We start from the raw sequence: 25,287 nt of genomic DNA, 5'->3' as shown, positions 1-25,287 counted from the left end.
TTCATTTATTTGTTTTTTTAAGTAAGAGACAAAGCCTTAAAAGTACAGAAATGATATTCTCATTTGAAATCAGTATTACTTCAAGCTTGGGGGCCATTGCTTCTTGTAATAGGGGTAACAGTGTCACCATATACTATTTCCTTGCTTTATATTCCATAGTAAATGGGTTTTTCCCTAAATCTTAAAATGTTAGTTCCTAGTCTAAAGGATTATTATATTTGATTTGATCTTCTCAGGGCAACATTATTAGAAGCACTAGTCGGGCTTCCTAGGTGGCGCAGTGGTTGAGAGCCTGCCTGCCAATGCAGAGGTCACGGGTTCGATCCCAGCTCCAGGAAGATCCCACATGCCGCGGAGCAACTAAGCCCGTGTGCCAAAAAAAAAAAAAAAAAAAAAAAAGAAGCACTAGTCATCTACCATAACCTTATTTCAAGGAGAAAAAAATATATATTATATATATATGTATATATGTATGTATTTCAGTGTGAGGGAAAATGAATCTTTATGGTGAAATAATTTAAACTCTACCTTCCTTTTCCAAACAGAACCCATTAAAATGTAGCTTAATCAAATAGGATTATTTTTAAATCAGAAGCCTATATACTGGTATTTATGTTCAACCTTGAGATCGAGATACCATAAAATGAAATGTTATTTTGCAAATGGACTTTGGTCTTGCTATGCTGTCCTTTAGTTAGAGCCAATATTTCCAGAGGAAAAAAAAATGAAATTTACTAAGTTTGTTTTACTTTAATTTCCAGGCATGGTTTATGACAGGGAGGTATGTTTCTAAGGATTTCAAAAGTTTCTAGTAATTGACCCCATCAAACACTTGAGACAAGAATATCCCCATGCATCCTCTACTCTAGGACCCAAATTGCCCTTTAGCCAACCCTGACTCAGAGGTGAGCTTACAGCTCATCCTTCCAAACCTCTGGGTTCAAGAGACAAAGTGCTGTTTTGTGCACAAGATCCAGCGTCTTCCCCTATTGGCATTTCTCTACAAACACTACGGGTTGCCAGATTGCGTTCCTTTCCTAAAGTTCTTCCCCATTCTGGATGTGGAAGCAGGCCCAGACGGGTTAATCAGGGTTCACCGAGCAGACGGGAGGATCTGGGCCTTGAGAGAAGCCTTTCACACTGGGGTGGGGCAGACGCTGGGTGGGGGGCGGCCTGTGGGCGCTGGCAGAAAGTCCAGCCCGCCACAGAACTCACGCAGCAGGGAACACAGCATTGTGCAAAAAGTGAGACTTTTGGCAGGCACTTGGCTCTGGGGCAGAGGTCATGAGGGCCCCAGGGCAGGTGAGTGGAGGAAGTCTAGGAGCACACCTGTCAGCAAAGCTTTAATGCCATCTGACACTGGTATCAGGCCCTGCCTCTTGGGCTAGGATTTTGGCAGGACTCTAGAATTTGCCCTGAAACGTGTTTTTATTGTAACATACCACTTGGTGGTGAGGATGTGAGGAAGGGGATGTGTAGTTTCTTCCTACCTGCATTGCATAGACTGCCAACATCAAGTAAGAGAACCTGATCAGAGGAAGTAGCCATACCGGCTGAAATGGTTCCCAGGCCTTACTTAAAAACAGTCATGGCCTGGGGAGTGTGCTGATGTGCTGACACATAAGCGGGCTTACACGTACATCACATGCTGTCCTTAAGGCCAGGAGTGGGGATCAGTCCCATCCACGCCAAAGGGAGTGGGTAGCTCCCCAGAAGGGAAATGGATGCAGGGAAGGATGCTACAGTTACCCAGTGTTAGAACCCACAGATGCCACATATGTTTGGGCTGAAATCCACCTTGGGCTCTCTCCCATGAGGTTGTTTACCGTAGTCTAGGACCCCCTTTGCCTGGAGAAGAATGTGGGCAGAGATGCTGTTGGCTGGTGGTCGTCTTTGGAGCTGAGTTCCTGGGCCTGGAAGATAAAGCGTGGGTTTGGTGTCTGGAACAAGGGAGAACTCCAGTTATAAGACGTTGAGGAAAATCGTTAAGAGGGCTGACCGCATTGGTCACATGCTGAACCCAAGCTTTTCGGGGCTTCTCTCTCAGAGGTGCACTGGTTCTAGAACTTGCAAAGTGGGTGGTCATGTGTTTCATCACGGGTCGTTGAAGAGAGGAGTAGAGGGGACCAGCAAATGTAGGTGGCAGAGCAGACAAGTTGGTTATTACTGGACTGGTTGGTTAATAGGTATGTTTATGTTCAGAAGAACATACAGCCTCCCCATCAGCAAGAGGGCTTTTAAAAAAAAATAAAAGCAAGGGAGGGGGCAAAAAAAGAAAAAGATGTGTTTGGGGGAAGTGGGTAGGTTTGAAGAAATCAGTCTCTCTGAAGATTTTTAAAGGTAAAACGCTAAGTCTCCGATCTAGCCAGGGTGTTGGGGACTGAAAGTCATTATCATATGACCATGTGCTGTTTGGGGGAGTGTTTGGAATGAGCTAGTTAATCCCATTCCAATTCGTAATGGGCGGGTAGCCAGTTCATACAGAACACCTTGAGAATCCATGCTAATTGGTTTGCCTCCATGGAGCCGCCAAATTGAATGGCCCATGGAGATGGACATTTCCTCAGCCCACCCCCTGTTTCAACTCTCCTTCTCCTCTCCCCTACCGCCCCCCCACCCCCCCACCCCCACCCCCGCCCCAACACACACACACACACACAGTGCTGGAATGCATTTGCATTGAAATAACATCATTTTTTCCACCCATCTTTCTGGGCTATAAATTTCCCCAAGCTTTCTTTTTAAAAGAAGGAGTGGATTCGAGGTAAGGGAAGTAAAACCGAACGCCCTTGGGACATTTTCAGGGTCATTTGTGTTTTCAGAGTTGGTTTCATTGCCCAGGATGGTAAGAAAAAAAGTGATCTGTGAATAAAGCAAAAACGCACTTCGTGTTTTGGAAGGCCAGGGAAACAAATTCCCAGACAAAGATTCATGCAGCCTAGAAATAGTTTCTGAAAGATCTACCGACCCACAAAAACTTCTACCAGCCCACAGAATCGTTTCCAAGAATGGCTAATCATGCACTATTGAGAAATACCCCCTCAAAAGGATAAAAATATGGGTTTATGTAACTTTGATTGATAGCTAGGTTTTGAATAAATAATTACCCTTTACACCTGAAAGTTGGCTTTACTAAGCAAGCACTGGTCACCTTGGGGGTCAGTTGATTTTCTGGGCATTTCTAAGCGGCAGTAGAATTGACAGCATTGCCTTCATTTGGTAAATGTTCTGTTCCGTCAGCTCGCTGGGCGAGCCGTGGCACTTGGTAGCAGTTAATTTTGAGCTCTGGAGCTGGACTGAATCCCAGCCATGATCCTCACCAGCTGGGTGACCTTGAGCAATCCCTTAACCTCCCTGGGCCTCAGTTTTTTAATCAACTGTCCTTGCCATGGGTTCGCTGCTTAAATGAAAAGCATATTTTATATTTAAATAACGTGTTTTTAGTTCGCAGTTTTAAATGACTTTACTTTTGGTGCATTTGGGTTTTATATAAGGAAGGGAAACGTCCATGTAATGAAATGCTGTAATACCCCCTTCCTTTATTAATGTGACACTGCCCACCTCTCCTCCCCCCAACCGAGGGTAAATTAAAGCAGTATAACTCAGTGTAAACATTTGTCAGCCCAAATGCGTTTCCAGGCATTCGGTGTGTGTAGACACCTGGTTATTTACACGATTTATACCATTAGTGCTGTCATTTCTAGATAGGATGAATTTCAAATACCTGCTCCTCATAAGCCTTACTGTGAGTTCTGACAGTCAGAAATAAACAAGCTTACCTTTAATTATCTCTGTGTGTAGAATGTGGTAGATAGGGAACAATGAGTATTTCGTGGGTATGAAATGCTCCATCCCCCTAGGGTCCAAGAGGGATGAAAGAAATAAAGTTTTCGTAAAGTACGAGACAGAAGGAAGTCATTTCTAAGTAAGCCCATTAGATGTTTTTCTTGCTCCGTAATCACAAAGCCTAGACACCACTGAAAGGAAAATGATCTGATAGGCTCTTCTTTACCGCTGCTCGGGGGTAGAGGGAGGTTTGACTTGAGCCTCCACGAGAAGTCACACAAGTAGGAAGTGAAATTTGTAAGGGATTCTAACAGAATCAACAAAGGTTTGCCTGGCGTGGGCCAGAACATCTCCGGCACTCATTCTGGCTCTCAGATGTTTGTTTGGGCTTCTGTGATGGTAATTCATCTTTTAGACAGGTGAATAATGAATGCTAGAGGCATGAAAACTATAAAAGAAACCCAAGCTTCTACTTTTTTGAAAAGTCCTTGTCTCTGGAGAAGTGAGAGGAAAGTAGGGAATCTCTACAGACTGCCCTGAAGAAAACCTGCAAGGCTTAGCTACTCAGCACTGTCCTCTGGGCTTTATCATCTATGTGCGTCAATTACTGGATAATGTCAAGGATACTTTTAATTTGGGGAGGAAGAAAAATGTGTAAACCTGTTGCTTGGACTGAAGAATGGAATTTTTTTTTAAAAATTTCCTAATTTTTGTGTTTTTTGCAGTAGATTTGAAACATGGTCTTAAGGATTTTTTTTTTTTTTTTTTAACATTTTGGTGGAACACATTTTTCAGCATTACCTCTCCCTTTTGAGAGGATGGGTAGGTATGGAATTGTCTTGCTATTATGTCAGTGTAGTAAAATTCTCTGTACCTGGTTGCCTCTGGAAGCGGTTGGAATAAACTGTTGCAGACCCAGGCTGACTGGCAGCAGACTTTCCACAACACGGATGACAACTTCATCTTTTGGAAAATTGTATCCAGGTAGTAAAGGCTGGCAGTGATTTATGCTGACTTGGGTTACAGCTCCTTCTATGCATATACGAAATACCATTGGGTTCTACGGGACTTCTTAACTCCACTAGATCCGCTTCTTTCATCCTTCTTCTTCAGCCTGCATTACTGACGTGTCTGAAGTGTGATTTGAGGGTCTGTGGGAGGACGGAGCCAAGATCCAGAGCCATCTGGAGCCTGGGCGAGTAAGCACTGGGTGAACATCTGTTTGAAACTTTGTGGAGGTATCTAGCGCCACTGATTTACAGCCCTTTGGGGAGCCTGTGTACAGAACCCAGACTCGAGAGGAAGCTGGCATCTGGCAGGAGTCGGGGTACACAATTGTGCTTGATTATCAGGATATGATAAGTCTGTCTGGCCTTGTATTCATTGCCAAGTTGTAGATTTCTTATTGGGGCCACATCAGTCCTCCCTGCCACCAAAACCGAAAAAAAAACCCCAAAAATGCACAAGAAAAAAAAAGCTCAGTCTTATCATCTGCATATCAAAATATACACAGTCATACAGAAATATCAGAATTAAATGATGCTTCTGAGAATCATTAGCGTATAGAAGCTAAGAGTATGCACTTCGGAGTCAGGTGCCTCAGGGCTCTGGCACAGAAGTAGCTGTGTGATCGTGTGCTTTTGTTTCCTCCTCTCTAAAGAGGGGGTGTTAGTAACAGTGCTTACTTTTTAGGGTTATTTTGAGACGTAGATGGAGTTTATATCTGTAAGGGATTTAAAATAGCACGTGGAAAAAGAAGCACTATATAATTGTGTGTGTGTGTGTGTGTGTGTGTGTGTGTGTGTGTGTGTGTGTGTGTTTTCCCTGGAGTATATGAATATGATCACATCCCGGGCCACCCACTGCCCTGTCAGAAGGATGCCTTTGGTTGTGTCATTTACCTTCCTTCCTCTACCACCACTTCCACTCCACCCCCCCCCACCCCACCACCACCACCACCATCACCACCCCCCCCCCGCCCACCACCACCCCCCTACCCAGACTGGCTTGGTTTCCCTTGTTCCTTGCGTGTGTCAGGAATGTTCCAAACTGGAGCTCTGCACAAATCCATCCCCCTTCCAGAACTGTTCTTCCCACATCCCCTTTAGGAAGCTGCTCTCTCTTCAGCTCTCAGGCCACGTCAGGGCTGCTTCTTCAGAGAGGGCGTCCCCGACCGCCCAGCCTTGACTCAGTCTTGACCTCCTGCCCATGGTCACTCTTATGCCCCCCTGTTCTTTAGCCCCTCAGGGTTTATAGCTACACATGACCACCTGCATTTCTTCAGGGTCTGTCCCCCATGATAGATGATGAACTCCACGGAGCACGTCTCATTACTGAGTGAGTCCCCATCGTAGATCCAGCAACCAGCCCAGTGCAGGGCCAGCACGTAGTAGGCACTCAGGAAATATTACTCCAAAGTAAGTGACTGGCCAGCTGGTGAGCTGTTGTAGATTATATTCAAGGTGGCGTGGGCAATGCATTTCTTCTGAGCTGGCCGACTCCGACTCCTGCCCCCCCCACCTCCCATCTCGCTACTCTCCACTCCTTTTATTTATATTGTAATAAAAGTGAAAGAGAAGTCAGGGAGATAATCAAAGGCCTCTCTTAGAGATGAGATAGGGCCTCCTTTCCCCTCTTTGGCATCATTTTGACCATCTGGTTGGGAGCTAAGGAGGAGGGGGCAGGACCTATTCTCCTTTCTGATCAGGCGAGTTGAGTTGGGGACGCTTGGCATGTGGATGTGCTCCATCTACTGGTTGAATTGGGTGACTGCATCCTTAACGGGCAGTAATGCCCCGTGCAGTGAATACTGGCCGTCCAGTCTCTTTAAAAGCAGCTCCGATTGGGGTTCCTGTCACACGTTATTATCCTGCTGGCAGGAAAATTAACGGTAAAGCATGGTTTGCTTGTGGAGCACACGTTTTGCCTCTCTAGTGTATAAATTTGCATCAGCATCACACACGTTCTCTCCTGGGGGCTACGCAAGTGTGAAGGGAAGGGTTTCACACTTGTGTCCACGGGTTAAAATCTGTAGTTTAACATCCGTTGTTTCGTTGTTCCTTGTGAACATTATGATGACCACATTCGCAGCATGTGGAGAATACCTTCCCTGTAAGACATCTGAAGGAGATGTGGGCACCACACCCATTTTTCAGTCTCCCCTTAGGGAACGTTGGGTTCTTAAGAGAAAGGTTTCAGGGAGCAAGTAGAATCTCCTCGTGGTTCTCTCTCTTTCTCTCTGTCCCTCTCTGTCTCTCTCTCTCTCTCTCTCTCTCTCACACACACACACACACACACACACACACACGCAATTCGGGACTTACATTGCCTGTAAGGCTCAATAAGTAAATAGGGGAAGATGGAATTTGTCACTTTGCTTAAAGAAACATAATTATTGTAAAATGACAAATGGTCCCTTTGTCAATAAATGATTTATGTCTTAGCTTCCATGCCTGGATACCTTGTGTAAATTATGAATTAGCTTGTAAGTAGATTTAGCAAAGGGTGCCCAGCAGGTCTCTGGGCCGAGGGCTAAGTGGATAGCACTTCTTTCATTCTGCTCCTTTTCCACTGCTGTTGTGTTGGGGATGCAGATGTCTGAATGTGAATTCAGGTGGATATAGCTGTAACGTGTGCTACTTTACAAGGATTCGTCTAGCAACTCCACCCAAAAGAATCTCCCCTCACACCACCCCCTCCAGATTTCAACATCAGAAATAGAAGAAGATGAAATCATCTTAATTTGGTTTGTTTTAAGGTCAATCACTCTCGATTATAGCGGTTTCTTTTTTCTTTAGAAAAATTAAGTAGCTGCTAACTTATCCTTCCTGTTATTCCGCAGAGTCTCCACTCAGTCTCCCAAGGGGAAGGCTTTGAACAAGTAGCTGGGTTTTGTGCCTGTATGTTTGATCACTGAGTTATTTACAACTAGAACGATTTCCCAGTAACAAATAAACTGGATGGACCTGCAGCTTAATTTCGTTTTTCTCCATTCAGGATGATTTCAGACAACTGAGCACATGTACCCAGCACCCTATCAGAACCGAAATGAAAGAGAGAGAAAGGCAGACTATGAATGCATGAACTTACCTGGAGTGCAACAATCAGAAAAGCCTAGAAGTCAGCCATTTAAATGTCTGCATCCATGTCAATTCTGTATGTTAAAGTCTAGTGGTACTTTATTTGAATCACCCATTGGAGTGAGCACCGAAATATTTTCAGTGCTCAAAAATACTTTGAAAGATATCATCTATGCCTCTTCTTAAGACATCAGGAACTGCCCGTACAAAATGCCAGTGCAGCCCGGCAGCTTCTCATACTTCAGGTGCAGACAGACCATGTTTGGATTTTAATTGTCCTCTGCTGGCTGTGTGACTCTGGGCAAATCATTGGACCTCTGTCAGCTTCCGTGCTCAGTTGTGAAATGGGGATAATAGTATTAACCTCAGATTGTGACCCTGAGATGCTGATACTGTATGTAAAGTAGTTAACACAGGGCTTAACTTATGAGGGTGCTAAAAACTGAGGAAGTTGTTATAACATTGTCATTATTGTGATTTCTGCATGTGATGGTACTATTTTATAAATATATTTTATGTTTTTTACTAAGAGCCTGGAACTCTTAAATCAGCTTTCTTATTCTAGGAGAGACCTTGATTTAAAGAATGGAAATGTATTTTGTGATATTTAAATACTATATATGTACATATATATGTTTTCCCCAACTTTTTCTTCCAATTTATTTTCTAAGGGATTGACAGCCTTCGAGATCCTGGTGGCAGTGTTTTGCTCTGGTCTGGCCTCACAATATAAACCTTAGTTTGCTGTGTCGGAGGTTGTGGGCAGGTCCTGTAATCCCTGAATTAGTCTAGGAGGCTGATGGATGGAAACAATGTCTTTGTTGGGTGAACCCAGTTGTGGCTTTTCTTTTGTTCCCGGCTCGAACCCAAACTAATGCCTTAATAACTGAAATTCCCTCGCTCACCCCTCTCACCCTACGGACCATTAACCTCGGCAGGAAGGACTCGTCACTGTGGCAGAGAGATGCCTTCCCAGGGTCTTTCAGTGCCTGTGAGCCTGAGGCTGGCACCACAGTGGTCAGTACTTGAGGACGGGCAGGAGCCAGGGCCCCTGGGCACTCCTCCTGAGCTTGCCATCCCAACAAGGAAGCTCTGGCTTCCTTTTCCTCTCCGGCCACTTCTACTGCATCCTAGGGCTGCGTCTTTCTGCAATTAGGTCATTTCCGTCTTTGCTGTCATGGTTTTCCTTCATCCTAGAGATGTGCAGTGTTAGGGCAAAACACAGGCATTCAAGCTGCTTGTAGCATTTAGGGAGTTGGGGAATTTGACTTTTAATTACTGTGAAAATATGATTATTTAGGGGTTCAGCACCATCTCTACTGAGCATGTAGGATGTTGAGGCAACAGGAAAAAGGGCTCATAAATAAGTCTAAAACAGGTGAGTTGGCAGGTCCTGGGGGTGGGGGTTAGAGCAGGTAAAATGAACTGGCACGAACCTGAGTATCTTTGTTTAACTCTAATCAAGATGTCAAGCCTCTCTTTTTTTTTTTTTTTTTGGCCAATGTCTTTTTTTAAATATAAATTTATTTATTTATTTATTGGCTGTGTTGTGTCTTCATTGCTGCACACGGGCGTTCTCTAGTTGTGGCGAAGGCGACTACTCTGCATTGCGGTGCGCGGGCTCCTCATTGCCATGGCTTCTCTTGTTGTGGGGCACCAGCTCTAGGCACGCAGCCTTCAGTAGCTGCGGCACGTGGGCTCAAAGTTGTGGCTCGCGGGCTCTAGAGCACAGGCTCAATAGTTGTGGTGCACCGGCTTAGTTGCTACGTAGCGTGTGGGATCTTCCTGGAGCAGGGATTGAATCCATGTCCCCTGCATTGGCAGATGGATTCTTAACCCCTGCGCCCCCAGGGAAGTGCCGGCAGTGTCTTTTATTCAAGCCTCTTTTCTGCCACAGATTTCCTACCTCTAGCATGGGTTAAGGTCTGCTGCCATCAGCTACTGCTCGGCAGGCGTGTGGAATCTGCGGTGCTAATTATGTGGTCAGCGTGCACAACAGAAAGTGCGTACCTGTCCAGACATCCAGGCTTGAATACACATTTTCCAGGCAGCAGGCAGCCCCAGCCTTTGTTTTGTGTACCACCCCATGGATTTCATCTGCATCATACTTGTTGGGATGACTCGCTGTGGTGGGTGTATTTTGCTGGCTCAAATGTATTTTCAGTTTCTTGATGGTCTTTGACAGTTTGCTGTCAACACTGCTCACAGTACCTCATCTCCATCCCCATCCCGCTTGACCCTTACTTATCCTTTAGGCCTCAGCTTACTCCCCTCCTCTAGACTAGGTCCGCTTCCTCTTTCATGTGTTCCCATAGGACCATTAGTCTCTCCTTGGAACACTCACCACAGCTGTTGATTTTATTATGGTTAATTGTTTAATATCAGTCTCCCTAAAAAGACTGTCAGTTCCATAAGGTAAAGAAACATATTATCATCATTATTAAAGGTATTATTTTTTTTTTTCTCATCATTGAATTCCCCACTCCTGACAATAGCATGCCTGGTACTTAGTTGGTTCATAATAAGTATTATTGGTAGATGGGTGGATGAGTACACAAGTGAATAAATGCCAGTGTCTCTGACAGAATTTCTCTCTTCTCTGTCCTCAGGGACCCACATATGTGGTACGAGCTCCACACAAGCTTCTGAGATACCTAAAAGGCATGATGTAGTTCTTGGTGCCAAAGCCCCACAATAGACTGGGAAAATAAAAATTATGTAAATTCTTAGAAAGAGGTCTTAAGTTTTCTGTGTTCAGAAGTGGTCCTATCTGGGATAAAATATAGCACATGAACAGCCATTTGTCTCTCACCTGCTCTACCTACTCCCCAGGACCTGGGAGTAATACTTTAAATGTGGGCTGACCTCAGGAAGGATATTGTCTCTGATTCTGAGCCGGATAAGAGATCCGATGCCAGGCATATCCCTGGTAAGAAGATCATAACTGGAGAACTCGAGGTTTGAGAGGGGGCGGGGGGTGAAGGGGAAGCTGAGACGAAGTGAGAGAGTAGCACAGACATATATATACTACCAACTGTAAAATAGATAGTCAGTGGGAAGTTGTTGTATAACAAAGGGAGTTCAACTCGAGGATGGAAGATGCCTTAGAGGACTGGGAGGGGAGGGGGGGAGGGTGGGGGGGACTCGACGGGGGGGAGTCAAGGGAGGGAGGGAATACGGGGATATGTGTATAAAAATAGTTGATTGAACTTGGTGTACCCCCCCAAAATAATAAATAAATAAATTAAAACAAAACAAAAAAAAAAGATCATAAATCAGCCCAGTGGATTCCATAGTGGTTCTCACGGTGTCCCTCAAGACAGAGCTCACTAGCTAGTCCCTGGAACATCTCCCTGAAGCATTATAGAAGGGAGGCAGTGTGCATAGTGTACAGTGCTTGGGCCCTACAGTCAGAATGCCTGAGTTCAAATCCCACCTGCCTACTTAGTAAGTTTAGACAAATTAGGTATAATCTTCAATTTCCTCTTCTATAAAATAGGAGGCATAATGTTACCTACCTCATAGGGTTGTTGGAAGAGCACATGGCCAAATAGACATAAAGTGCTTTGCAGAAGGTTGGGCGTGCAATAAGCACAGTAAAAGTTAGCTGTAATTATCACCAGCACTTTTATTGATTGCGGGAGTTTCCATTGCATTCCCAAGCCAGTCCCTATGACCGCTTTTCCATCCCATCCCTTTCAGACTATCCCGGGACCCACATTTTCCCCCGCCTTTTCTGCCAGCATGCCTTTGGCTTAGGTTTTTACTAGGAGGACCGAAGCACAGTGTCCAGGAACGGACCCAGTTATACTGCATCTTGCCTCATGTTACCTTAACCTGTACTGTCAAGGCCAACTTGAATTGCCTGAAAATCCATGCTGTACAGTGATTTGGGCGGTGTGCACACTCTATACACAGGCCTTAAATAAAGTAAATAACGCTGACAGTGTGTGTGCACCCAGCCAGACTGTCCTGCTTTCTTAAATCATTTAAGCATTCTTAATCTAATGGAACGTGTTATGACTTCAGCAGCTTCTGAATAAAAGTTGGAGGAAAGAAAAATCTGAAACGTGGCACCAACTAAAATCCCCATACAGTTATCTAAGGCGGCTGAAGCACTTTCACAGAAACTGGGCTTTGTTGGAGAAATAGCCACTCCTCTTACAGAATGAAACCTCTCTTTTTCTTTTTCTTTTCGCCTTTTAAAAAACTTCCTTCTTTTATTTTTAGATTTATGATGAGAATGGGACTCCAAATCAGTTTTCAAGCCATGTCTTCCTTGTTCTGCTTGCTCAGAACCATCCTTTTTATCTTGCTTCTGCCCCTGGTGGTATCATTCTGGGCGAGTTACTTGACCCCTCCTGGCTTTGCTTTCTTCAACTGGGTGTTTGCACTGGGCCATCTTTGTGGTACCTTCCAGCTGTTAACATCGTTTTGATTTCATGATTTCTCTCCCTTGTTATTACAGAAAGCACAAGTGTTGTGCCTTAAGCCTAAGATAGGAACGTATTCATTGATCAAGTTGAAAAAACCTCCACTTTCCACATTCCAGGGCTCTGAGTTTGGGCTCAGAGGGTTACAGTGGTTTTCAAGCAGTTTTTGTGCGAAGTGTGGTTTTGGATTTCTTTTCTGTTTTTCTGTAGACCTCGTTCGGACATCTGGCCATTTGATCTTGGTAGAGAATACTATGTCTCGACACACTCCAATGCCCTTACCCTTGGCATGTTTTGGAAGCCCACTTGCAGGGTCCTGAGGCTGCCTAAGTCACCATTAATGAACCAAGCTGCCTGCAATGCTCCAATGGTTGCCTTTTGGCACTTGGCAGGAAAATCCTTTTCATGTTAGTTTCAAGGTTGTCAGATATCATTATCCCCAAGTATTAAAAATTTCAAAGAAAGGAGGCAGTGTGTTTGATTTATAGAATAATTATCTAGCTTTAGCTCTAACTTGGCTTTGGCAATGGTTTTGCAAGCACTCGAAAATTAAATCCATTTTTTATGGCACTACAAGGTATTATCTCACAGCAAATGATAATTAAACACCTGTGAAATCAATTAGCCCTTTAAGCAGGGAAAAAAAAGTTTTCCAATTATGTTTTCGCACCTCCAAAACTTTTATAATTCCACAGCCAGTGCTCGTGGAGAGGGATGTGGTCCATCAGTGTTACTGGGTTCACTTTCCATAAAGATCATCCCTAAATTTTGCTTTGACTTAATCCCATGGAAGGCAGTTTATGGTACCGGCTCCCTTCCAGAGAGGATGCAATCGCCTTTGGAGCTGACTCTTAGCAGCTATCTATCTGACACACAGCTGAGCTGTCAGCTCCTCTACAAAGGAGGTTACTCACTTTGTGTTTTGATGCCAACTTCTACTTGACAGTTTATTTAAAAGCCAAGATACCTTAATGGAAACCAAGCAACAGGACGGTCCATGTGATAGAATTGCTCTGTCCTTAAGGGCCCTGTAGCCAAGAGTTCTGAACCATCTTCATTCCAAATTCATACCCTGAAAACAGATTGATTGGCTAATAGCTGAAAACTAACACAGTGGAAAACTGGGAATCATGGCAGTCCTTTCAGCCCCACAGGACCATGTGTGTTTATTCATTGGCTTTGGTAACAAATTAGCTATTCCAGATGCTTCTTTTGGAAAATGATCTGCACTTCTGAAGAATCAAATGGATTTGGGGGAGAGGAGATAACAATTTGGGACTCAAAAAGAAGAAAAAGAAAGAGGCCTTTGACATCCTCTACAGTATGCCTCATATATGCAAAGGCCATTCCAAAAATATGCTTGCTTCATCCTTACTGATATTTGTATTGCTTTAATTTGCATAATACTGTCATCTATACTGTTTCATTACATCCTCAGTAGACATCATTATTAGGTAGGCAAGACTAGTATGATTGTCCCATTTTGTAAATAAGCATGGATTCAGAACTGGAGTAACTTGTTTAAAATCAAACAGTGACAAAGTCAAGAGCAGAACCTATATTTTCTAGGTGTTACTTTTATGCAGGTTTCATCCTATCACCCTACATAAACATCTCTTAAAAACATTTTTTTTCAATCTTTTTTTCTAAAGACATTTTTAATGGGATCTTGCATTCATAGCAGATGGCATTTGGAGAAGCTGATGAATCTTAGTATTAACCAGAGATATCAGGCTGGCATTGCATAAAGCAAACATGAGAGAGAACTTCTCTTATATCTGTTTAGAAACTTGTCCTATAGAATTACCCTTGTGAATGTGGCCAGCGATTTGGACACTTTATGACCTCACTGGCATTATTCGCTGAGGAATAAGGAGATCTGGCATTCATTTGATAAATATTTCTTAAAAGATGACTATGGTCCAAGCACAGGTCTAGGGGCTGGGGTCACAGCGGTGAGTAGGAACAGTTGGCCAGAAAGACAAATGTGCACGTGCATTCAGACAGTGGCAAATTCTAGGACAGAGACGAAACAGGGAATTGGGACAGTGAATGCTGGGAACACAGGCTGGTCTGTGAGGGCCTCTCTGAGGAGGGACTGTTTGTCTGAAGGCTGATATGCATCTGGAGGTAGATCTGGGAGAATAATGTTCCAGGCAGAGGACATAGCAAGTCCAAGTCCAAGAGATGGTAATGTGTGTGATGTTTCTAGAAACTGAGAGGACAGTGTAGCTGTAGATGGTGCGTGAGGATGGGGGCAGTCGGAGCTGTGGGCGGAGGCCAGTTCTCAGGGAGCTCTGTCGGCCAGGGCAAGGGATGTGACTATTATTCTAAGAGCTATGAAGAGTTGGAGGAGGGTGTTCAGCCTGGGAGGGATGTCTTAAAGGCATCTTTGGTTGTTCTATGGATTTTAGTGGAGATTGAATCTATTCTGACCTGAAACTAATGGGAACCAGAGTATGCTTCTTGTTGCTCTGCTCATGTGGAAACCCAAAGGAGGAATAGAATTAAAGAGCTATAGAAGAGAGGGGCGTGAGGAGACTCTGGTTCCCATGGAATTACAGAAACCAGTAGGGGCAGCTCCTGGAAGGCTTCTGTATCTTTGTTTCCCCAGTGCTCAGCGTGTCACCTGCCACATAGGAGCTGCTCAGTTTTCATTTACCCAGCAAGTAAATATCAGGGCATGAAGGCATCTTAAGGGCCATCTAGTCTACCTCTCCCCTATCAGCTGCTTAAATTTTCTCTCTGTTCCACAACTTCTTCCCCAAATGAGGCCATCTAGGAATTGGCTAGCTACCTAGCTGCTTCTCAAGGGGAACAGCGCTGAGCAGACCTGGCTGGAGGAGAGGCAGAGGTGACTCAGAGCTTCACACACTCTTGTTCCCAGGGCACTGTTGTGCTACTGCCAAAGGAAATGACAGAATCTAAACTTCGGTCTTTCCCAGTCTCCAATGACCAGACCCCTCCTGGGAGGGTGATCTGGTCAATAAGCAACATGTGGTATGAGATTGTTCATCATAACAGATTTTTATGTCTCATGGAGACACATATGCACCTGTACAATTATATATTCACATACCCAGATGGGAGAGATTAAAAACTAGCTTCATGCAGCTTTCATATTAGGTTGGTGTCGTGTAATTTTTTGAGGGTGCTCCATCTCTACCTATGCAGAGTTCTGAGGTCTCATTTGCTTGTTCAGTGCAAAAGGCCCAGAGGTGAGCTGGCCCTGACAGTCAAAGTGAGAAGGCAGAGCCCAGGAATGGCAACGGTAGGAAAGGAGATGGGAAGTGAGGGTAGCTGAAACCAGCATCATTTCATTAGCTGTGTGTAATTGGATTCTCAAGGTATTTTATAATCCCTTAAGCACAAGGAGCAAATGAAAGGCTTCAGCACTGACCAAGAATGTGGGGTATGTGAGATTCGCCACTGGACGGCCCCTACACAGGGCCTACTCTGGTGAGGAGAACAGCCCAACAGGAATTCCAAACATCCTCCTAATCCCAGCACTGACTGAGGCTGGCTGTGCAGGGAAGAATGTCTTGGCTCAAGAAGGGAAAGGGTTAGAACATTGGGGTGAGCCCAGTTTTCTTTGGGGGATGGGGAGTCATTGCCTTTGCACCAGTGCAGTGTTTATCATGACAGAAGCCGGGAGGAGGTTCTTTAGTTTTTTTCTTGAGCTCAGACATGGAGGAAAGCCAGCAGACAGTTCAGTTTGAATAGTGCTGTGCACACATTTAACGTGATTTGCAAATAATGTTATTTATCAGGGCTGGTGAAACACTCATCTTCCCCCCTTCATCAGTGTGCAGAGAGAAGATGGAATTTTTAACAATCTGCCAGCCCTTTGGAAATGAAAGACAGAGAAGGGATAGAAAATGTACCAAAGGGAGACACTATATATAAAAGACACTCTTTTTCCATTCTCTAAGTCATTTGGGCTCAGCCTGAACACAGGAGTGAAGATCAACCTAGGAAGGTCTGGCACAATTAAGGGCCGGCTGTACTGTTAATAGCCAAACAGAGACGGTTGTAAGGAAGGGCTTGCCTTGCTTCTTTGTATCTCTGTTGTTTCCACAGCACCCCCTGCAAACCAGTGGACACTGAGCATTTTTCATCTATTTCATACCTATGTCTTGAGTGGCTCCTGTAGACCAGATTCTGGGGGTAGGTTTCTGTTCAACAGAAAATCGGACCATGGTCCTGCCTCCTGGAGCCCAGTGGAAGGAAAACAAGAAAATGGGCAACTTAATTCAGAGGGAGCAGTGGACAGGGCAGCCTGGGTGCTGTGTGAGCAGCAGGAGGGTCTCTGGGCAAGACTTGGGGATCGAGGAAGATTTCCTCCGGGGAGGAAGGGAAGAAGAGTATATGTGGGAGAAGTGTCCCATCCCGGTGCTGGGCTTCTCAGCTTCAGTCCACGCTTCCTGGCCCTGCTCCACTTGGCTTGTCTTTGTGGCGCAGAGCCTGGTGAAAGGTTAATGGTCAGATAATGACCTTGAGCTTCCCAGTTGCCCCCAGGTCTGTCCCAGACATTTAGCTCCCGCAGCCAAGACCTCGGTGTGCCTCTCTGGACCCATTTATCCATTTGAGGTCACGGTTGCTCCTGGCTGCTTAATCGTCTCTCCCTTCCCTTCCCCCCTGTACCCAGAGAGCCCTTTATTTAGCATTTTCAGAAATGCTTTATTTCCAACCGGAGAATTCAGCCCCTTGCATCCTGGAATTGCGTTGCTCTCGGGGCACTTTGAAATTTGGTTTTGCCAAGCATGAAAGCCGGTGTTCCAAAATCTCGCCTCCTTCCGATAGCTTCCTGAGATTCACATCCCCTGGCACAATCTATTCAAAATCTTTCATTTTCCCCTTTTCTGGGGAAGTTAATCTTTCCTTCTAGGCAGCTCTGAGAGACCACAGAGACCTCCTTGTGCAAGCCCCACAAAACCTCTGCTGCTCGACTTCATCATGTGTAAAATGGGGCCACTTCATGTGTGGTTGTAGAGAGAAAGGGCAGGAATGAACACGGATTGTTGCCCCACCCCTGGGAAACATGTAATCAGTGGGGGGATGATTATTATAATTATTATAATTAATGGCTGTCCTATTTTTGTCGCTTGCTTTTACATATCAGCCACTGAACTGCTATGGAATGAGGGGGAACCGAGATGGTCTTCTACAGGGTGTACCTGGTACATGTTAAATTCATTAATCCGTGCAGGTAGGGATTACCACCTGGTCCAGGTTTACAGTTCTGAGCTGTCAGTGGATGTTTAGTGTAGAGATGGGGTGGGGGAGTTTAGACTTGATGTGGGATTATGATCTAGTGTGTTCAGACGTGATGTTTGATTCCAAGGATGCAGCCAAGTCTTTCTTCTTCCCGGAGAAAAGCAGGTATAGCCATATCCACCTCCCAGAGTGGCCGTGAGGCTTAGATGAGAAGTGTGCCCCAGTCAGAGCCCACACACTATTCCTCCCTCCCTTCCCGATATTGAAATGGATTTTAAGTGGACATGGAAAGAAGATGGGCTTCTGCGGAAAGCCAAGAAGTGTGAAAGGGTGGACAGCTCGGAAACAGCAGCATCGTTCCTAGGAGAATCACAAAGAAATCAATTCCTAATCCTTGGCCTGAGCAGGTGCCCCAGAGGTTCGAGCAGCCGGCAGTGCTCAGGGCACAGTGGCCTGTGTTAGGAATCTCACCATCTCCAAATAGTGAGGGCCTTTCAGCTGGGAGCCACTGAGTGTCCCTGCAGCCGCTCTGGTCACCAGCACCCCACACTCGGATAATCCATCTGCATTTGCCTGACTCCGGAACATAGAGTAGCTCACTCGTGGGCACAGAGACTGTGTGAGCAAGTCGTGTGAAGAAACAGAGGCTCAGTGAGTCCCATGTGTTCGCAAAGACCACAAGGGCCTATGCTCTTCCATGTGTTACTTACAGGACAATCAATAGAGATAGGATGGTGGCCAGTGGACCCATTTTCCAGCTAAAAGATCGGCTCCCGCTCATGGGCTTCTCGGTTCAAATCTGTGCCTTGGGCCAATTTCATTTTATTACATGCTATGCATTTGGGGGTTTTCTCAGAAATGATTGAAATTTGAAGCGTTAAATCTGTAATAGTCCAAGAAAGGGCCTGAGGCAACATAGATATTAAATAACACAGCACCATCTTGGGCTGAACTGGTGTGACATGGGGCAGAGTTTTGAGTAGGGGAGAAAGAGTCCTTTTTAAATGGTAGCGTTTTGTTGCCAACGCTTGCGACTAGGTGAAATGTTCAGGACTTCACTGTGTAAGAAACAACTTTCAGATGCTCCATTTGTGTGAGTTGCCTGAGGAGACAGTGAAGAGACAGTGTCATGTGATGGAGAGCAAAGACCCTTTAGAATCAGAAAGCCTGGAGCTGGAGCCCCAGTGGCTCCATAGCTGTGACCTACATTGGCAAGGTTATCGGGCTCTGAACTTGGTGCCTGCCTGTGAACTTGGCTTACAGCAAGCCCTATGAGCTACTTCCGTGTCATGTCATTCTGCTGCTTGAGCCCTTCAGTGACTCACAAACATCCACACAGGGTCATGTCTGAGGTCCAGGAGACATCACACGTGATCCTCCCAGGGGGAGCCTGCCTGTACCAGCAGCCTCACTGCCCCCTCCCCACCTGCCTCACCCCAGGCTGTGGGCAGTGTGTCTCACCTTGGTGTCTCTGTTCCTGCTCTGCTAGCTCTACTCCAAGAAATTCCCGTCGCCTCCTCCTAGCTCTTTGCCAGACTGATTCTTGCTCTTCCTTCATTATAATACTTAGTTCAGAGTCTCCCTTCCTCCAGGAGGCATCCCTGCATCTCACTCCCCCCACCAAAGCCAAGTGGTGGCTGTTGTTTCTCTTCTTTGCATCCTTGCTTCCATCCTCCCATTTCCCTCACTAAATAATAATCATTCCATAATACATCTCCCTTCTTCCTGGGCCGTCAGTTCCTTGAGTAGTACTTGACACATGGTAGGCATTCAGCTAACGTCTGTTGAATGAATGAAAGAAAGCACAGAGGAGGTGTTAAGGAAGCTGTTTTATTTCCCTTATCCCAGAGCACTTTGTGCAGCCACAACAGTCATCAATTGTTTTTGCGTTGTTTTTTTATTCAGGGATGTGATTCCAACCTGGGGGTCAGCAGAGAAGATTACGTACCTATGAGGATGGGGGCTGAGAGGGAACATATCAACTGTAGATGTTCACTGACTTTATAAATCAATACTTGAGACAAACTGTAGCAACACTGGGGGGAGACTAGAATTGTGTGATTACAGAGAGGAGGGCCTGGCTCACTTCTTCCCGATCCTCTTTGATGAGCAGAAAGCAGGCTCACGTGGCAGATTCCTGCCGAGGAATTGTGGGAACGACAGGTGGCCCGTTGGCACACTGCGTCAGCAACATCCCTGGCTGTGGATCTTTTGATGATAAGGCAAAATCCTTTCAATTAGAAGCTGCTGTTGTGATGCACAGCTTCTGTTTTCGTTTTATTTTCAAGGGTCTGCTCCGCACATCTCCCTGGCTCTGTCTTTGGGAATCCATTCTTTTTTCATTTGTTACTTTTTTGAAATGTTTGTATTTCTCTTGAACTGCTATAATTCATACAAAAATTTACAGTCGCATCGTGCATTGCAGTTTCTACTGTATGCACATTTAACCTTCACATCTTTGAGGCCCAGAGAAGCTACACAGTTTGCACAAGGGCACACAGAAAGTGGTAGATACAGAACCCAAGTTCTTCAACCCAGGTTTTCCCACTTCAAGTCAGCTGTATTTTCCATATGTTCGGTTCCCTTTCTTCTGTCATAATAATCACAGCTGCCATTTATGGATTGCTTATAATGGGCCCAAGATTAGTTAAAATGTATCATCTAATCCTCACAGTGGAAGTATTATCCCATTTTGCCAACCAGGAAACTAAGATCTAGACAAATTAAATAACTTTCCCAAGATCACTCAGCTTGTGAATAGCCAAGATGAAATGGGAACCCAGGTTTGGCTGGGTCTAAAGCTGCTTAACCACTAAGCTTTTAATTACTAAGCTCTTAATACCATGCCAGTGGTTCTCAAAATTTAGGGTGCATCATAATTACCTGGAGGGCTTGTTAAAACACAGAATTCTGGGCCCTTCCCCCGAGTTTCTGATTCAGCACACCTGGGTGAGGCTGAAAATTTACATTTCTACCAATTTCCCAGATGCTGCTGCTAGTTGGAAGAGTGTATTTTGAGGACCCCGGCACTAATGCCACACTGCCCTCCATCCATTTCCTGGTTGCACTGAATTGCTGCCTGCCAAAAAAAAAAAGTGTTTCATATGGAGGGAAGGACTTCAATTTTGCATTATCATATAGCCCATTTTAAATGGGGTATATCCCATATATTATTCAGTACAACCTTAAGGAGAAAATTATTACAGCCATAGAATGGTTTTGGTTTCTAGGTTAAATACAGGGTCATGTCATTTTTATTGCATGTTTCATTGCAGTAGTTTATGGAAACTGTTCTCTCTTCTGTGTCATCACCTGTACAACCGGGGACTTAATGGCCATCTGAGAAGGGTGACAAGCCCATTATTAATTAAAGCGGAACGTTCTCTGAGGTTAGTTGCCTCCTCATCTGCTTACCTTCTTGCTTAGAATCTCATATGTTCATTATTTCTTGTTTTTAAGAAGTTTATGATCCTGATGTGATTTATATTTTTAAGCTTACGTCATAGGGAAGAATTAGTCTCTAAAAAGTTTGTCCCCCTCACTTGACCTGTCGTCTCCCCATCTTTTCCCCCAGTCGCTATCCACTGGTAACCACTAACCTGTTCTCCATCTCTGTAATTATGTTATTTCATGAACACTATATAAATGGAATAATTCAGTATATGTCCTTTTGAGATTGTCTGTTTCACTTAGGATAATTTCCTTGAGGTTGTTATGTGTATCAAAAGTTCATTTCCTTTCATTGCTAAGAAATATTCTAAGCCATACATGTACCACAGTTGGTTGAATGATTCACCCATTGAGAGAACGTAGATAGTTTCCAATTTGGGGCAATTAAGACTAAAACTGCTGTGAACATTCGTGGACAAGTTTCTGCGTGAAAATCAGTTTTCATTTCTCTGCGATACATGCCCAAGAGTGCAATTGCAAGGTCATATGCTAAGCCCATTTTTAGTTCTAAAAGAAACTGCCAAACTATTTTCCAACGTGGCCGGCCCATTTTACCATCCCACCAGCAATATATGAGGGTTCCAATTTCTCTGCAGCCACATCAGCACCTGTGGTCATGTGTCCTTTTGATTATAGCCATCCTAGTGGGTGTAAAGGGATATCTCGTAGTTTTGATTTGCATTTCCCTACTGACTAGTGGTTCAGTATCTTTCCATGTGCTTATTGGCACTTCTGTACATTTTCTTTGGAAAAATATCTAGTCAATCCTTTGCCTGTTTTTAAATTGGATTGCCTTTTGATTGTGGGGTTATAAGAGTTCTTTACCTTTTCTGGATAAAAGTCCCTTATCAGATTTATGATGTGCACATATTTTCAAAACCTTTTCTATAGGTTGTCTTTTCACTTTCTCTATGGGAACCGGGGGTAGAGGGAGCCCAGTCTTCTCAGCTGTACTCGCCCACGTTAGAGCTTCTATTAGGCAGAGCTGGTGGGGGTTGGTGATGGAGCAGATCTTGGCTCAGATGCTCCAGACACTCCGTTCTTGCTGAGATTTGGTAGATTTTCCTGAACGAATGTTTTTCCATTTGTCATGATGCCCTTAGGACAATTTCCAGAAAATTTCAATGAATGTTCTTATAATTTGTACCAGTTAAAATGTTATTTCGCTGGGAAAAGTGTCCACAGAATTCCTTACTGTGTCATTCTGGAAGGCCAGGCTTCCACAGTGTACTTAATACAGATACCCTCAGGAGATGTTACACCTTAAGTCTTCATCAGTCTTTTCTCGTTATCCAATGAGTCTTTGGTAGATTTAGCAGCTGGAGAAGCATCTTCTCTACACAACATCTGCAGGACTAGAACAGTGCCGGGAACATAGTATTTCTTAAAAGAATGACTAAATAAAGGAACGAGTTTAAGCACCTAGAAGGAGGCAGATGTGGGGCATGTGAGAACATCAGAGAGCTGAGTGGGAGGGCACCAAACACCTACCTGGCTCAATTAGAAAGATTGTCCGTTTTGCAGGCATCATGACTTCTTCAATTGTAATACACAGTAATTCATAGGCTCACTGTCACTGGAGCCCAAGAGTGAGGCTGGTTCATGGGCTGAGCCTGGCTAGAAATTCAAAAATCATGAAGTTATGAGTGCTTGAATCTGTGTGTGTCTTTGTGTGTCAGTATAAATACACATATTACACATTGTGTACATGAGCAGATTTCTGTAGACACATAAACACACACGTACATACATACAATGGTTATGGAAACTTTTGGAGCAGTGGGATATTCTCAAAAGGACATTCTTCTTTTTGACCTAAAAGTGATAACATAAAGACTAATGAAATGTTCAAAACAGTCTTTAGTCATTTTGCCCAACTGACTCATTTTGCAGATGAGGAAACGGAGGCCCAGAAAGCCCATCGTTTTGTTCTTAATCTCATGGCTTACCTAGTGGGTTCCTGATTCCAGCAAGGATGCTTGTCCCCCATCTCCTGTTCCCTGTTATGTGAATGAACACAAGTTTCCATCATGAAGCTTTACTCACTACATCAGCAAGTCTTCCTATACAACCACTTAAAAATCAACAGCTTGCATAACTATTTGAATTTTTCCTACAAGTTTTCTGCCTTTCCTCTCCCTCCATTCCTTCCCTTAAAGTAAATTCTGCAACTGGCAACCTTGAAACTTGTTACAATCCAGAACATTAATAGGGTTTTACATTTTTAGCAGCCTAATGATGAGGAGGTAGGGCCTTCTGTTCTAGCCCTTCGGGGGTTTCTATTCTGGGCATTTATTAAACTTTGCTGTAGCCTCAAGTATATTTGACCTTTTTATATTAAAAAAGTTTCAGTTTAAACTTTATACATATATTGTGCGTGTGTGTGTGTGTCTATAGTTCCCTCTTCTCCACTGATTAGGTAGCTATTTGACATTATCAATAATTGAACTTGAAGATACTTGTCAATTATTTCCCTATGTTTGGTGAGGAAAAGAGAAGCCATTACTATCATAATTTAATATTTTTTTCATTTAGCTAAATTTGAGCCCTCTTAAAAATCTTTTCTACTTTGAAGTCTGTTTTGCAGTTTAATTAATGCAGCAAGAGTTTTTTCTTTTTCTCTTTTTTTAAAATTTTACTCTCAGTGGAGATAATCTTAATCCATTCACGGTGACCTTTTCTTGTGCAAATTAGTTGTACACGCTTGTTTAAGCAAATGGTCCTTTGCATATCTCTTCTTAATGACAGGTTTATAATTGAAAATTGGCTTACTCTCATATGCCTAGTTTGTGTGAGAATATAAAAATAGATGTGGACTTTAAAAATATAAATGTATATCAGTATCCCAAAAAGGGGAGGGAAGAATCCAATGCCTTCAGGCTATGATTAAATTAGACTATTAGAGTCAGAAAATGCTGGTGACATATGCTACTGGCAAAGTCACACCTGTCTGCCAAGCCGGGGAGGCTCTTGAAAAAGGAGAGTGATTTCATCCCGCCTCTGAGACGCTGGGCCTTCACAGGACCTGAGCCATCTCCAGTTTCCCAAATTTTCTTAAATTCCAAATGAACTTTCAACTGTGTGTTTAGGAATGTGTTTGTGGACATCATTTTTATTGATTGATTTATTTATTTAAAAAAGATTTCTAGTTTAATTAATTAGGCCACGCCATACGGCAGGTGGGGTCTTGGTTCCCTGACCAAGAATCGAATTTTTGCTCCCTGCTTTGGGTGTGCAGAGTCTTAACGACTGGACCACCAGGGAAGTCCCTGGAAGTCAGTTTTAAAGTGCTAGCCCTGAACAAAATGAGATGCTTGTTATCTTTCCTGCACTTCACTGGTACAAAGAGACAGGTGACATTCATGTTACATTTTGCATTTTTTCAAGTGCAAAAACAGGGTGATACGGCTAAATGACATTTGAGTAAAAGAAACAATCATCTCTTCTGCCCAGTTTCCTTCAGCCTCTACTATTTTTTCTTCTCTTGTTATCTCTCTTTTCCCATTTCTTGGGCTGGCTCCTTCTCTCTCACCTCCATGCCAACCATTCTTATACAGGAGTGTTTGTCTGGGGTGACCGAATGTTCCTGGGTAAAAGTAGAAACTCCCAACTTAAAGGAGAAAATAAATGTTTTGCCCTTGGAATGGAGGTTTCCTGAGCAGGTTTAAATAGCATGGTTTCGTGGGGAGGAAATAAGAACCGTCTTCGTTTTGCTGAATGATATGGCATTAAAAAAGAACAACTAGCAGTGATTACCTTTTAAGCTAATGGGGGTAACCTATTTTCATCCAGACACAAAAATCTGACGTGGGAAGCAAAGGCTGGGCAGGCCAAAATGTTACCGGGACCATCAGACTTGTCTTTTATGTACTGTTTGCAAAAGACCCTAATTGCTTTGTCCAATGTGATGATTCACATTTCTTCTCCTTCACGCAACAACCCTGCCCACCTCCCCACTGGAAAAGTGGGGCTGGCCTGTGTACCTCCCGAGTTGCTCTGGGTAATTTCAGGCAGGTGTGCACCCACCCCAGGTGTGTTCATCCCCTACCCTCCACCATCTCCCGCGCCCCATTCCTAATGCGGCTTTGTTTGCTCATAGCTCCTCCTCTTTTTCTAGGTATGATTATCGGGAAATGCTGCACAATGCCACTTTCTGTCTGGTTCCTCGTGGTCGCAGGCTTGGGTCCTTCAGGTTCCTGGAGGCTCTGCAGGTAAGAGACTCTGATTCTCCGCTGAAGAGGGCTGAGGGCTGAACGTCAGACTGGGGAGGGGGCAGGGGCGGAGTTCACCTTGCACTTCTCCTGGGATCTAAACCAAACGTG

General features: G+C 44.2%; 1 protein-coding gene across 1 annotated transcript in view; it reads left to right on the top strand.

The window, feature by feature from the left end:
* The window catches only part of EXT1 (exostosin glycosyltransferase 1), a 277,662-nt gene that overhangs the window by 217,231 nt on the left and 35,144 nt on the right, over positions 1-25,287 (top strand). The window contains exon 2 of the mRNA XM_057734204.1: positions 25,083-25,176. Coding sequence (XP_057590187.1) covers positions 25,083-25,176 — 94 coding nt within the window. The remainder of the gene's footprint in view (positions 1-25,082; positions 25,177-25,287) is intronic.

The sequence above is a fragment of the Hippopotamus amphibius genome, chromosome 5 (genome assembly GCF_030028045.1).
Source record: "Hippopotamus amphibius kiboko isolate mHipAmp2 chromosome 5, mHipAmp2.hap2, whole genome shotgun sequence".
Taxonomy (NCBI): domain Eukaryota; kingdom Metazoa; phylum Chordata; class Mammalia; order Artiodactyla; family Hippopotamidae; genus Hippopotamus; species Hippopotamus amphibius.
Note: the sequence above shows the minus strand (reverse complement) of the source record. Positions and strands in the feature narration are given on the sequence as shown.